Source organism: Talpa occidentalis, unplaced genomic scaffold (assembly GCF_014898055.3).
Source record: "Talpa occidentalis isolate TD23 unplaced genomic scaffold, MPIMG_talOcc4v2.1 talOcc4.12, whole genome shotgun sequence".
Lineage (NCBI taxonomy): Eukaryota > Metazoa > Chordata > Mammalia > Eulipotyphla > Talpidae > Talpa > Talpa occidentalis.
The window spans coordinates 50,109,776-50,123,480 of NW_023601212.1; the positions used below are offsets into that span (position 1 = coordinate 50,109,776).

The 13,705-nt window shown below is 42.0% G+C and overlaps 1 protein-coding gene across 2 annotated transcripts in view; it reads left to right on the forward strand.

The window, feature by feature from the left end:
* The window catches only part of CUNH1orf21 (chromosome unknown C1orf21 homolog), a 228,084-nt gene that overhangs the window by 120,547 nt on the left and 93,832 nt on the right, over window positions 1–13,705 (forward strand). For both annotated transcript variants that reach the window (XM_054693408.1, XM_037506294.2), the window contains exon 3: window positions 12,161–12,255. In XM_054693408.1, coding sequence (XP_054549383.1) covers window positions 12,161–12,255 — 95 coding nt within the window. The remainder of the gene's footprint in view (window positions 1–12,160; window positions 12,256–13,705) is intronic.

The following is a 13,705-nucleotide window of genomic DNA, read 5'->3' on the forward strand; positions in this document are numbered from 1 at the left end:
TTTAAGGGCGGTACCACAGGGATGCCAGCAGAAGAAGCAGAAGCAGCAGAATGAAGAAGCAGAGAAGGAGAAGCCGAGAGAAGAAGAAAGAACGAGAAGAACCACAAGAGAAGCAGAGAGAACAAGAGAGAAGGCCGGAGAGCCCAGAAAGAGTAAAGACTTGCTGGGGGCTGGGAGGCCCCCAGCACCTCTGCCTGCTGTGTACCTGGTAAATCCCAATAAAAACTGCAAAAGCCACTCCTCCTTTACCCAGTCTGCTGGATCAGAAAACCTGCTCTGTGCCCTTCTTGCCTTTACACCAGCACATAGTAGGTTCCCAGACAGTACTTCATTTTCTTTCTATTTGAGGAGAGCTTAGACGTGAACCAGGTTTGGAGATACTGAAGTCATCCAAGCCTTCACTAGTCTCTGCTATTGATGCTTCAGCAACATTTAGTTCTGTTCAATCCAACAGCTACTAGACACTGAGCTATTGCTACAAAAACAAATATAAAACTGTTTTAGAGATCAGGATGTTAGGGGACAGGCAACAATTTCAAAGCATAGCACAGTGATGCAGTAGTTAAGAACATGGACTTTGAAGTCAAACCACTCCATCATTTGCAAGTTATGTGAAGGGAAAGGAGAAGAACTATGAGCTGAAAATTTTCCAAATTTGATTAGGAGCAACAAGCCACAGATGCAGGAGCCTCAGCCCAGCCCCAAAGAGAAGGACTGGGTAGGACATGGTGACTTTCCTGCCTGTGACTGTGGTCCATCCTGCTCCCAGCCATAGCACACACCAGCCTCAGGTTTTCTTTTTGTGTGGCACTTCTTAGAAGTGCACCTTTTAGAGATCCTAGTTAAGAACAAATCACCTTTTGATTGTACCACTGGAAAAATGTGTTTGACAAATGACCTTTGAAATGTCCCTTACTGGAAGGCTACGATAGTAGCACAGCCTAGGGAGGCTGCAGAATATGACAGCAGCTGGGGAAGATATGAGATGGGTTTAGAAGAACAGGTGTTTTGACATCAAAGACAAACATTGTCTGTTAGGATATTAGCCCCGCTCAAGCCTTTTGTATGGCCATCCCAGGTGGGGCAGGTTCATGGTTGATTCGGGCAAACAGAAAAGAATCTTGGAACCTTAGTAGACTTGACCTGCCTTTAATGCTGAAGCAGGCAGCCAGATACACAGTCAGGCAAGGAGGTAGGCAGACAGCAACTGGGCCTCTCAGCCCCCTTGATCTCTCCCAATCTCTTTCTGGCTTCTCGTTGGCTTCCCAGCACAGGTGTCCATATTTATAGGTGTTCATGCCCTGTACTCACATTCCTAAATGCTTTTTGCAATAACAAGGTAACACCTGGGAGGAAAACAAAGCCACAGGTGGTGGCCATAGAGGCTGGCAGCAGGAGGGGGAAAGAGCCAGAGTTACTCCATGTACCTTACAAAGCCTTCCATCAATGAAAAGATTCCCCTTCTCAGCTTCTGTAGATCACGTGATCACTTCCTCCCAGGACCTGTAACCAGATTGCTGGTGTTCTGCCTGAACACTGCAGTGACGTTAAATCAAATGGGTTCAACCTGGAATTGAAACTATCTCTTCTCAGATAGCTTCTGTGCAGAAATGGTCTTGGAAGTACAAACCTTTCACATATCCGAGTTTGTTGGGGTTTGTTTTTCTTTTCAGTTGCACTCATGGTTAGAAAAACATCAGGAACAACTCCCAGATAGAGCTTTCCAAACTCCCCTTTCCAAGTGATTGGCCCTCTGTGCCTGTGGCTTATTAATAAGGCCCCTGAATCTGCAGGTGCTGAGGGGCAGGGGAGAGCAGGTGACAGAAAATGGAGGAGAGGAGTGTGTGAAGAGACAGCGCAGGAAGGCACCTCTTGCCCGCATGTGTCTTAGATGATTCTCTTGAAGTTCAGAGTAGCTGGGGATAGAAACAGTAAGTAATTTTCTGTGATCCAGAGGCTTTTGCTAAATTCTGAACTAAGCTACATGTATACGTATATGTATTTTACTGTGTGTTATTTATGGCATTCCCAGTCCTATAAATATTACTGTAATTGGTTTTATATTACTATGTTATTATGATAATATAAATATATATTACTACATATTACTCAGAAACTTGCCTGCCCTAGAGTGAAGCAGAGATAGGTGCATGTGGTGAAAAGAACCCTAACTACTTATAAAAACAATGTAATACCACTTAATTCAAGTCTTTGGCTAGCTTGTGGACCCTCTTCTATTTTGTAGTCATCTTTGAACTCAAGTGGAAGCCTAAAATGTTTCCTTATCAGGGTCCAAAATATAAGAACTTTCTTGGAAGATTCTTAAACTTGGAGCAGTTTGCAATTATCCTAAATCAGTTCACATGTGAAGTCTAAATCATCTCAGGTTTTAAAAGTGAAAAGTGAGAACTTTAGAAATTTGCAAGCAAAAGTGATACTTGTAGCCCAGAGAGATTATAAAAGGTTTATGAAGAGAGTGAGACTTGGGCTAGAAAAGTATCTGAATCAACTGAGAAAATGGGAAAGAATTCCAGATAGGGGAATAATAGAAGTTTTAGCTCAAAAGCTTAAGTATAGTCTAGCCAAGAATTTTACTCTAAGCACAGCCACAGACCAGAGGTGGACTTGAAAGGGCAGTTTCACACCCATTGCTCTTGTATGCAAAGGTGCAAAGAATGGTGTTTGGTTGTTCTCTACCCACCCACCCCCCACTGTTTTTCTTTTTCTTCCTTTGAGAATCTAGCAGGGGGCGGAAAATGGATCCCTGAGACAAACAGGACTGAAGCACTGATTAGGGGAAGTACTTATTTGTGTGTGAACTAAGGTCAACTCTCTAGTTTTCGGTATTTTTTTTAAAATATTTCCTAAACACTTTCTTTTGTGTGACAGGCATTTTGAGAGCAAACACTGGCAGACAGAAACCCAGCACAATAGGCCACATCTGATAAACCCCTGACAGAGATCAGGACTTAGTGCACAGCAACCACTGAATGAGTGTTGGAGGAATACACTCACGGAAGCAGCTAAATGTGGTGGAATCCTCTAGAGAGGCTACACTTCCCAGCATAGTTGACTTGTCTGTCAGTCTTGGTTCATAGCGCCAGAGAGTTGTGCCTCTTTAGTCCTTCCAGAAGATAGTTTTCCTTCCATGGTGGCTTTTAGAACAGCTACCTACTACCCTTCTTGCTCTAAAATAGTCATTCTGTCTCTTCTGAATTGGAACTTCATCTGTCATGTTCATGTCCTCAAGGTGGGCTGAGACTTGGTGTTGTAGCGATGGCAATAGTTGAAGAAATAAAAAGGGAGAGAGAACATTCTTTGGTTGTATCTCTCGTTTCACTTAAATCGTGATCACTTTTCTTTTTCCAATGATGAAAGGTATGTATTGCCCTTTTAAAATTAGTTTCTGTTTAATTAAAGTAATATACGACCATATTTTTAAAAATATTGAAGGCTGATCATGGATCACAGTCCTCCATTCTCACTTCCTCCCCCCTTTATTAACAACCACAATTTTTGGTTAAATTGATTATTGATGTTTGCATGATGCTTTTTAGTTTTTATACCTTGATAGATTTTGCATTTTAGAAATAGTTCCCTGCAGAACCAAGTTTCCTAGAACAGCAGCTAATATTCATTGAGCATTTACTGTTGACTTGGCGCCATTTCCAATGTCTTTATTCATTAATTCATGTTCCTCTATGTGGGAGTAGGTCCAGTTAATATCCCCATTTTACTGATGAAGAGATTAAGGCACAGAAAAAAGGAATAACTTGCCCAAAGCCATACGCTCTGACATTCTAGCTCTAGAGGCTAAACCCCACCAACTAAGGAAATAAAGAGCCTAGGGATGAATTTGACGTTGTACCAGCATTTGAGGACTAGAATTTAGCTTGGGAGACAGGATATCCCAAGGGTGAAACTCAAGCGGAATGAGTTCATGTTATAAAGTACAATAGTTTGATTGGTTTAGCTTTATAAGTAATTTCCTTTTTTTTTTTTTAAAGATTTATTTATTTATTTATATAAGCACTCGGTACAGTCAGAAGCACGGGAGGGTGAGAGAATTCACCAGAACCAGAGCGGGGAACAGAACAGGCAGACTGATGAAATACCCTGCTGAGGGGAGCAGCAGGAGTGGCAGGAGAGGTCTGTGCGCCATGTGGGACCCTTGCCGGTGGCCAAGCCAGCGCTGCAAAGGCTGCGGGCAGCTTTGCAGCCCAGCAATCAACCTCTGAGCCACCAGGGGAGGCCCATACAAGTAAGTTCTTGCACCAAGCCCTTATATTTTCCTGAGCACATATTACTCATTAGTCTACCAGAGTCTCTTCATGCAATTTCTGAATGAAGAAGCAGTCCAGGATATTAGGTTAAAATATCCCATTGTGGGACTATTTCGATATGAGCATATTTGCATAGTTTTTGAAATTAGAACCGACCTGGAACAGGTGGGATTCATTATCTATGTATGTTGGGCATCCTACCTACAAGACACCCCAGCTTCTTTGCCATGTGTGGGGCCTCAACTACAAGCTTGTCTGGCTCTCGGTGGCAGCAGATGAGAAAACAGGTATAAAGCCCATACGGGAGTCCAGAGATAAGTCTTTACTACAGCAACAGGAAATACACATGTAGCAACAGCAGCAGCATCCAGCAGTGGCAGCCCCCCTGGGCTCCGGCCACACCACTGATCCTGTGCCCACCAGACGCCTTATTAGCTTTTATATGATTCTCAGACAAACCCAGCACAGGGCCAAGTATAAGCCTAGAGTGTTTTCGTGCATCAGAACTGTCCACCAAGGTTACATATCTGTAGGGTAAGCTAAAAAGTGTCAGGCTTTTCTGCCCTCCCGCCATTAGGATTGATGATGGATCTGCGATCCTGAATGCATGCCTGATGGCTGGCACCTGGAATAGGATGTGGGCATATGTAGATGGGATTCACCTGGGTTTATAAGGGCGGCGTCACAGAGACGCCAGCAGAGAAGACCGAATGGAAGAGAGAATCACAAGAAGAGCAGAGAGCAGAGAAGCAGAGAAAACAGAGAGAAGGCCGGAGAGCCCAGACAGAGTGAAGACTTGCTGGGGGCTGGAGGCCTGCCAGCCTCCTGGTCCCCCAGCACCCCTGCTAGCCGTGTACCTGGTAAATCCCAATAAATGTCTGCTCGGGTCATAGAGGACCTGCTGTGCCCATTCCTGCCCCTACAATATCATTTACTGCTCTCCGCACGTGCAAACTTCATCTCAAGGCTACATTTACCTACTAGGCCACCTGTGCTGGAAGGTCAGGGTGAAAGACAAGAAAACTTAATGTGTTTTCATGGAGCCTACAATGTGTTACTGAGCAAAAGAGTCTGGATGAGAAGGAATGAAACTTGATGCAGTGACACCAGTGTAGAAAGCAATGCAGGGTCCCCCTGACCTCAAACAGTGATGTTTGTACAGCTCCTCGGCCTCTGCCTCTACTATGTATGTTTATGAAAATCGCTGACTTTTAAATAATTCTGGCTTCATAAGCTCACCCCAGCACTCATCTTCCTCTAGTTGACTCCTTTGTAAGTTATTATATTGATTACAAGTGTAACCTCGTGTAGGGTAAATGAAGATGTTCAGACTTTTATGCCGTTGGCCTCTGTGGCTATCACCTGAGGCCTTGATTGTGCTAACGTGGGAGGTGCTGGGGAACAGGGGCTTGGGGTACGCATGCCTAATGGTGGACACCTGGAGTATGGTATGGGCATGCGTAAGTGGGCACACCTGAGCCAAGAGACTGACGCTATAAGGCCAGCATCACACAGAGGACGGCATGCAGTGGAGAGGGGCAGAGAACGGCCATGAGGGAATGCCAGAGAAAGCCCAAAGAGCGTAAAGAGTTGACCGGGGCCGGGTAGGCCTGCCAGCCTCCTGGTCCCCCAGCCCTCCTGCCTGCCCTGCTCCTAGTTGCCTCACAACCCCTTGTTGCAGATCTGTTGTCTAAGTGTGGGAAAGGAGGGAAAGGACCAGTGAGCTGTTGATAATGGAAAATTTGACGGATCCAGAATTTGGGGATGATCCCATGCTTACCTAAAGCAGCTAAGCTGGCCGATCCCTTTTTCATTCTAAAAACATATCATACACACACACACCATACACACATATATATGACATATTTGATGTTACAAATGAGGCACAGAGATTGGTGGAAACTGCGTCCCCAGCAGGATGGTGCAGCCACAAAAACAATCCCAGCTCCTCTGATGTCATCTGAGGAATAATGTGCTAAAAATATCCTCAAGACTCTGCTTTTACCCCAGATCTATTTTGACTAGCACAGCCTGGCACTGTTTACTTGGAGAGAATGGGGAACGTGTTTGGAACAGGGCGTCAGCCTCCTGCTCCTGACTTGCATTTTAATAAGCCACCTGACAAGATCAACAGGAAGAAAAGAAAAATTGTGAACAGGTGTGAGTGAGCCGGCGCTATCCTGCCTCTCCCGCCGCTTAATCAGGTTGGCTCATTGTTCACACTGCTGCCTCCTCGCAGTGGCCGGGCTAATTACCTCCACTTGGCATCTGATGGAGGCACCACCGAAAGCCCCACATTAATCCCCCTGCTCCTTAAACAAAAGGAAAACTGGATTTCTGTAGCGGTGGTCTCCCTCCATAACCCAAGAGGCTTGAGCCCACAGTGCTGCCGCTGTGGGCTGCATTGCCATGGAAATGAAGGGATGTCACTGATGCCTTGTCTGTTTCCAGATGGACATTCATTCCCGGCACCAGCCTTGGAGAAATCTGACAGACCGTTTTTAAGTATTGGCTTTGTACAAACTGTGGTTTCCCTCAGGGGCTGGCTGGCTGTCGTCTTACACCATGAGGGATTGGGTGCGGTATGTTGTGTCATGATAGGTCTGGCTTTGTAGTCCTGTTTGTTTTTCCTTCCTTTGTATCCAATCCTATTGTGTGCCTCTATCACAGAGCTGGCTCGCCAGCCGCCGTTGTTAATGACATATTAAATTTATCCTTTTCCAAAATTGGTGGTGATTCTCTCTAGATGTAAACAAACAAAAAACACAAAAGGTCTATATTTGGGATAATGCTGCTTTGAAAATCATAGTCAGTAGCTTTTCTATTTCATTGAAGAGAAATGTTAGAAAAATATTAATAGTTTGCCCACTACTTTCAATTTAGTTGTGTTGCCTGGAGGAAGGAGAGATTGAGGTTGTGAAGTGTGCAGACTTGTCCGCAGCGGCTCTGGCATGCAGAGGGGCAAGGATGGCCAGTGGGGCAGGAGGCTCTTCCACACCAGGGACCTTCGCTCTGTGGTGGGCAAAGGGCTATCTTTCTGAAGGTTTTGCTTAGGTCCTAAGATATTGTGCTCTCCCAATCCTACGTGAGGATTTGGGGTCCAATGACAAAATCATAGAATACACTGGAATTGTTTGTAATGTGCGTGGGGAGGAGGGGGGAATTGATATTTAAATAATTAGAGACTCACTGTAAGCAATTAGGAACACAATTTAGTTTAGTTACATGTTAGCAATTACCCAGTGAAGCATATTTCAAAATATTAGTATCCCAAACTGGAAGTGGAGAAGCACCACTCTAACTTTTTTTTTACCTTTCTTTTATTGTAGATAAATTGTAGGCATAATTTGTCAGTGTCTTTTTTATTATTTTTAGGTTTTTTAAAATTTATATATATATGTTTATATATATAAGTGTATATAAATGAAGTACTCTTATTTTACATCCTTGCAAATTTTTTCACAGTATAGGATTTCTACCTTCAGGTGTGGTCACCTTAGTTGTCTTTTCACCAAAGCACCCACAGTCCTTCACTGTAGCCCACTGTGTTTCCACCCCACCCTACTCCCACCCCACTTTCTCCCCACTTCTTCCTCTCCCCCCTCTACCCAGATGCTTCAAATCTATGGTCAGTGTAAAGGGCAGGAATGGACACAGTGCAAGTTTTTTAGGATCCAGCAGACCAGGTAAAGGAGGAGTCAGAGTCCTCTGTGGTTTTTTGCAGGTCTTTTATTGGGATTTACCCCATACACAGCAGGCAGGGGTGCTGGGGGGCCGGAAGGCTGGCAGGCATCCCAGCCCCCAGCAAGTCTTCATTCTGTCTGGGCTCTCCGGCCTTCTCTCTGCCTCTGCCTCTGCCTCTGCCTCTGCCTCTGCCTCTGCCTCTGCCTCTGCCTCTGCCTCTGCTTCTCTTGCTTCTCTTGCTTCTCTCTCAGCTTCTGCTGGCGTCCCCGTGATGCCGCCCTTAAAAAGCCCAGTCTTAGCCCAGGTGAATCCCATCTACCTATGCCCACACCCCACTCCAGGTGCCCGCCATCAGGCATGCATTCAGGACCTCAAGGATCCATCATCTATCCTGATGGCGGGAGGGCAGAAAAGCCAACATATTCTTCACCGTACAGTCAGCTTTCAGGAATAGGTTTTATAGTTTGTCTGATCCTTTGTTTCATTTCTCTGTATTCCACGTAGAAGTGAAACATCCATCATTTATCTTTCTCTTTCTGGCTCACTTCACTTAGTATAATCCCTTCCCGTTCTGTCCATGTTGCCGCAAACAACACGTGTTTATCCTTTTTGACTGCTAAGTAGTATTCCATTGCGTATATACCTCATCTTCTTTTTTTTCTTCTTTTTTTCCAGTTTTTATTTATTTGTCTTTTATTTATTTATATATATTTTACATCTTTTTTTTTCTTTTTTTACAATGTTTGCTTTCTTTTCTCAGGTGTCATCCCCATAGAATTTTTACAACCAGTTCACCTGTGTACCATCACCATAGTCCCTTGTGCTCTTCCCTCCCTTGCTTTCATCCCTCTCCCTCCTCCTCCCCTGCAGAATGGCTCTGATTTATAGCTGTCTGTTTATTTTTGTCTTGTTTTATGGGTTTTTATTGATATTATTTTTTTCCCTAATGCCTTGTTTTGTTCCCTGTATTCCTCCTATAGGTGAAATCATCCAGTATTTTTCTTTTTCCTTCTGACTTATTTTACTGAGCATAATCCCTTCTAGCTCCATCCATGTTGCTGTGAATGGCATGAGTTTATTTTTCTGGGGGGGTACCATGCATTTTTTTAAAGAATTATTTATTTATTTATTTATACAAGCACTGGGTACAGTCAGAAGCACGGGAGGGTGAGGGAATTCACCAAAGCCAGAGCAGGCAACAGAACAGGCAGAACGACGAAATACATTACTGAGGGGAGCAGCGGGCGGCAGGAGAGGTCTGCGCGCCATGTGGGACCCTCACTGGCGGCTGGGGATGGAACCGGCACTACAGAAGGCTGCGGGCAGCTTTGCAGCCCAGTGCTCAACTGCTGCGCCACCACGGGAGGCCCCATGCATTTTTATTTTATATATTTTTTACATCATTTTTTATTTTTGCACATTGTATGCATTTTCATCTTGGTTATATCCCCATACAATTCACACACTCCCTTATTTTGACCCTACTCCCTCCTCTCCTCTCCCCTTCCCCTGTAGTGTGTCTCTGGTTTATAGTTGTTTGTTGATTTTGATTTTTACTTTATTATAGCTGAATAGTATTCCATTGGGTATATATACAACATTTTCTTGATCCAGTCATCTATTTTGGGGCATTTGGGTTGTTTCCAGGTTTTACCTATTATAAATAGTGCTGCAATAAACATAGGGGTACAGATGGTCTTTTGAATCAATGTTTTTATGTCCGTTGGTTTGGATTCCTAGGAGTAAAATGCTGGGTCATATGGTAGCTCCATTTTCAGTAGTCTGAAGAACCTCCACACAGCTTTCCATAGGGATTGGACCAGTTTACACTTAGGAGAGTTCCTTTTTTACCACATCCTCATCAACATTTGTTGTTGCCAGTTTTTTTTTAATATGTGCCATTCTTATTGGTATAAGGTGATATCTCATGGTGGTTTTGATTTACATTTCCCTGATTATGAGGGATGTTGAACATTTTTTCATATGCCTGTTGGCCATTTGTATTTCCTCTTTGGAGAAATGTCTTTGAAGTTCTTCTGCCCATTTTTTGACTGGATTGTTTACTTTTTTTTGTTGTTGTTGTTGAGTCATTTGTGTACTTTGTATATCTTTGTGATTAATCCCTTATCAGTTGTATGGAGTGCAAAAATTTCTCCCAAGCAGTGGGGTGTCTCTTGATTGTATGTAGGAAGGCTACTGATTTTTCTGCATTGATTTTGTATCCTGCTACTTTTCTAAGCTGGTTGATTGTTTTGATTAGTTTTTCTGTGGAGCTTTTAGGGTTCTCTATGTATATTATAATATCATCTGCAAATAGTGATAGTTTTACTTCTTCTTTCCCTGTTTGGATATACCTCATCTTCTTTATCCATTCCTCTGTTCTGAGACATTTAGGTTTCTATATCTTGGTTATTGTAAATAGTGCTGTTTTGAACATGGAAGTGCAGTGCTTTACCAAATTCTGAGTAAATAATCCTTAATAATGTGTGTCAGTTTTGATCATTTGCTGTCATTTTTTCCCTCTTCTGAATACCAAGTTGAGATGTGAAATTCTTTTGTGTTGTAATTGTGGGTCAGAATCCAATGGGTGATTTGTCAGCACATTTAGATCTGGTGTTTGTAAAGGACTGATTACCCTAAGCCCATACCAGTCTTTCTAATTTCTTTAGAAAGAAGCAGAATCTATAACTGCCTTGAGTTGTCAGATGGGAAAAAAGTTGGCTCAGCCATGAACATAGAATTATTTTTCATATATATGTATTGCATTCATAAAGATAATTTTTTTTTTTGCATCAAAGAAGTGGGTATAGGCCAGAGGTGTAGGGGGTGAGAGGATTCACCAGAGACAGATTGGGGAGCAGAACAGGCGGATCTACTGAAATTCACCGCTAACGGGAACAAAGGGTGAGACAGGAGAGGGTTAGCCATATGTAGGTTAGCTCCCTCGCTGGGGATCGAACTCAGGTCCTAGTGGTGATAGCGCTGTGACTGAACCCCTAAGCCCCTAGGGAGGCCCATAAAGATAATTTTGAGAAACATTTGGAGAAATGTTGCTGTTATAAAAAAAAGCCATTGGAGGTAGTGTGTTGAGAGGAATAGTATGAGGAAGCCTGAAATTATATATAAAATGGTATAAATACTACAGAAAAAGAAATACAAATAATCATAAGGATAAGAAAATATATTGCAATTTCCTGAACTGAAATGCAAGCTCTCTTACAGTAGACATCTTCGTCTTTCAGGTAGCTTATGATAGACATTATTCCATTCTATATGTTAGGCAATCATCAGTTTCTTGGTGGATGAAATTTTCCATAATTTTTGTAATTTTTTCCTAATTGGAACAGCGAGAGTCAGACCCAATTATGACCTTTGTGTCCCAAGTCATTTCCTGCTGGCAGGAATCTGATAAAAAGTGGCATTATCAACAAACCTCTACCTGGGACAGAACTTTAGCTGCAAGTCCTGAGTTTGTGTTATGATGTGTTTTTATATTAGGATTTATTGTACCTTTCTGACTGTTGAAAAGTCTGGGTCCCTTTCATGGCCACTAAACTCCCCAGCATTGAGTGGTAATACCCACCTACTAGAACCTTTGAATAGTACATGACTTTTGAGAGAAGTTAAAGTTAGTGTGTATCTTAGGAAATAATTGCAGACTGCTCCTCATTTAACATGGGGATAACAAATAACAAAACTTCTATTTCCAATTATTGGAATCTGTTTGTTTATCAGTTAAATTAGCCTTAAACAGTACTTTGTTATTCTGAAAGAGAAAAATTAAGGTGTGACTATACTCTGAAAATTGTTACCATTGGCCTTTTAAACGAATATTCTCGTAGATAAAAATCTCCCCAGGACCTGTGTGTGTGTGTGTGTGTGTCCCAAATAATCTGTAGAGATGGAATAACCTCTGTTTCCTCTGACACTTTTGCTCTCTGTGAAAGGGCCAGTGGTGCCTCTTTGATTGGCTGGCTTCATAGTGCTGAGCTTTTCCCTACTAGACAGTGGAGAGCACCTCAAAAAAGACCCAAGATACCTGACTGAGCTTCTTCCATGTCGTTTGAAATGAGCCACATATAAAGGCTACAGGGAAGAGGTTCTGTCAAATTACACAATTGGGCTTTTCCTCACTGACACTTTTCTACTTGAAAAAAAGTTATAAAACATCTTTCATTTTTTTTGGTCCTCAGATGAGTATAGAATCAAACCGGTGGAAGAGGTCAAATACATGAAAAATGGGGCAGAAGAGGAGCAGAAAATAGCAGCCAGGAACCAAGAAAACTTGGTAAGAGTCGAATTTCTCATATAACAATGAATTTTGGTGACTTCATTGTAATAAAATCTTCCCTGCATGTTCAAACTGTAACTTACACTCTGGCACACGATTTCTTGAAAATGCTGTCACTATTTATAGCTTGCCTGGAAGCTGCACCATTATTCCTGCATCCTGTTTGTTCCTGAATAAGCCCTTCTTTAATCTTGATAGAAAATGCTGCAGGGAAAATATAGCAAGTTGATGTTTTAAAGTGGTCAAATTTAAAGGAATAACCATGTGTAGAATTGGGATTTATGGGGAAGGCCGTTATTTTTCTTCTGCACCTCCTTTAACTTGTGTATCCAAGTCAGGATGAATGGCTAAGTTTCACTATTCTGCATATGTAATGTGGGGGAAGTTGCCCTTCAAGGGAAAACAATATACTTTTAAGACTGATCTCTAGCAGGACAGTTGGTATTTTACATTTTAATGTAAAAGGTATTGTGGATTTTGAGTTAATGTGACAACTGTGGAGATCTGAAATAGAAAGATAAATGCTTTTTAAAATATCAATCGATATACCTGTTCATAAATGGAATTTTGCTTCATGGACTTTAAGTATCACGGAGTGGTGTCATACCTGCTATTTTTTAATATTAATACTTCATCTGAATATTCTATTTCTATAAAACACCTAACTATCACATTAACTGATTTCTTGAAAGAGGTTGACAATTTAAAAGAATATATATTTATTCAGTTGTGTTGGAGCAATATTGTTTTTGGATTTGTTTTGAGATCATTTGCTGTTTTTTCATATTTGAGTGACTGTGATTTTAAGAAGCCTGTAGTGTCATAAAATACTTCCTCTTGACTTTAACTTTCTTTTCCCTTGTGCTTTGTTTTATTTTTATGATTTCTGCTACAGCAGCATCTAAGCTGTGCTCATGCATATTTAAGGCTGTCACTTTCCATGATGCACTAATGAACATAATAGACGAACTCTTTCTCCTCTATTCTTTCTGAACCTCCAATCTACAACTCACAACACTAAAGTATCAGTAACTGAATATGTCAGGTCATTTTGAAGAAGCGAAAATCCTCTCTGTAATAAGAGTTCAATTCCTAAATTTTGACTCTAAGGTGTCACTGAAGTCACAGGAATTCATCAAACCTCTGGTGTATTTTAACATTAACACTTCAATCAAGGAAAAGGTATCTATGATTAAACACTGGAACCTAATATAATTATCAGACTTTTTACCTGAATTTTTTTTTTAAACTTTGATAGATAAGTAGTTGAGCATTGTAGTCTTTTTTCTACTTGGTTTTCTGAAAATCAGTCCTTGCTTGATGAAATTTCAACTTCAGTTACAAATCTCATCTTTAATGATAATCTGTCCACCAGGGGCTCAGGTGACGCAGGTGACCCGTTTGATAGCAGCTTTTCCTTGGATCTAATGACTAGTGCCCAAGTCCA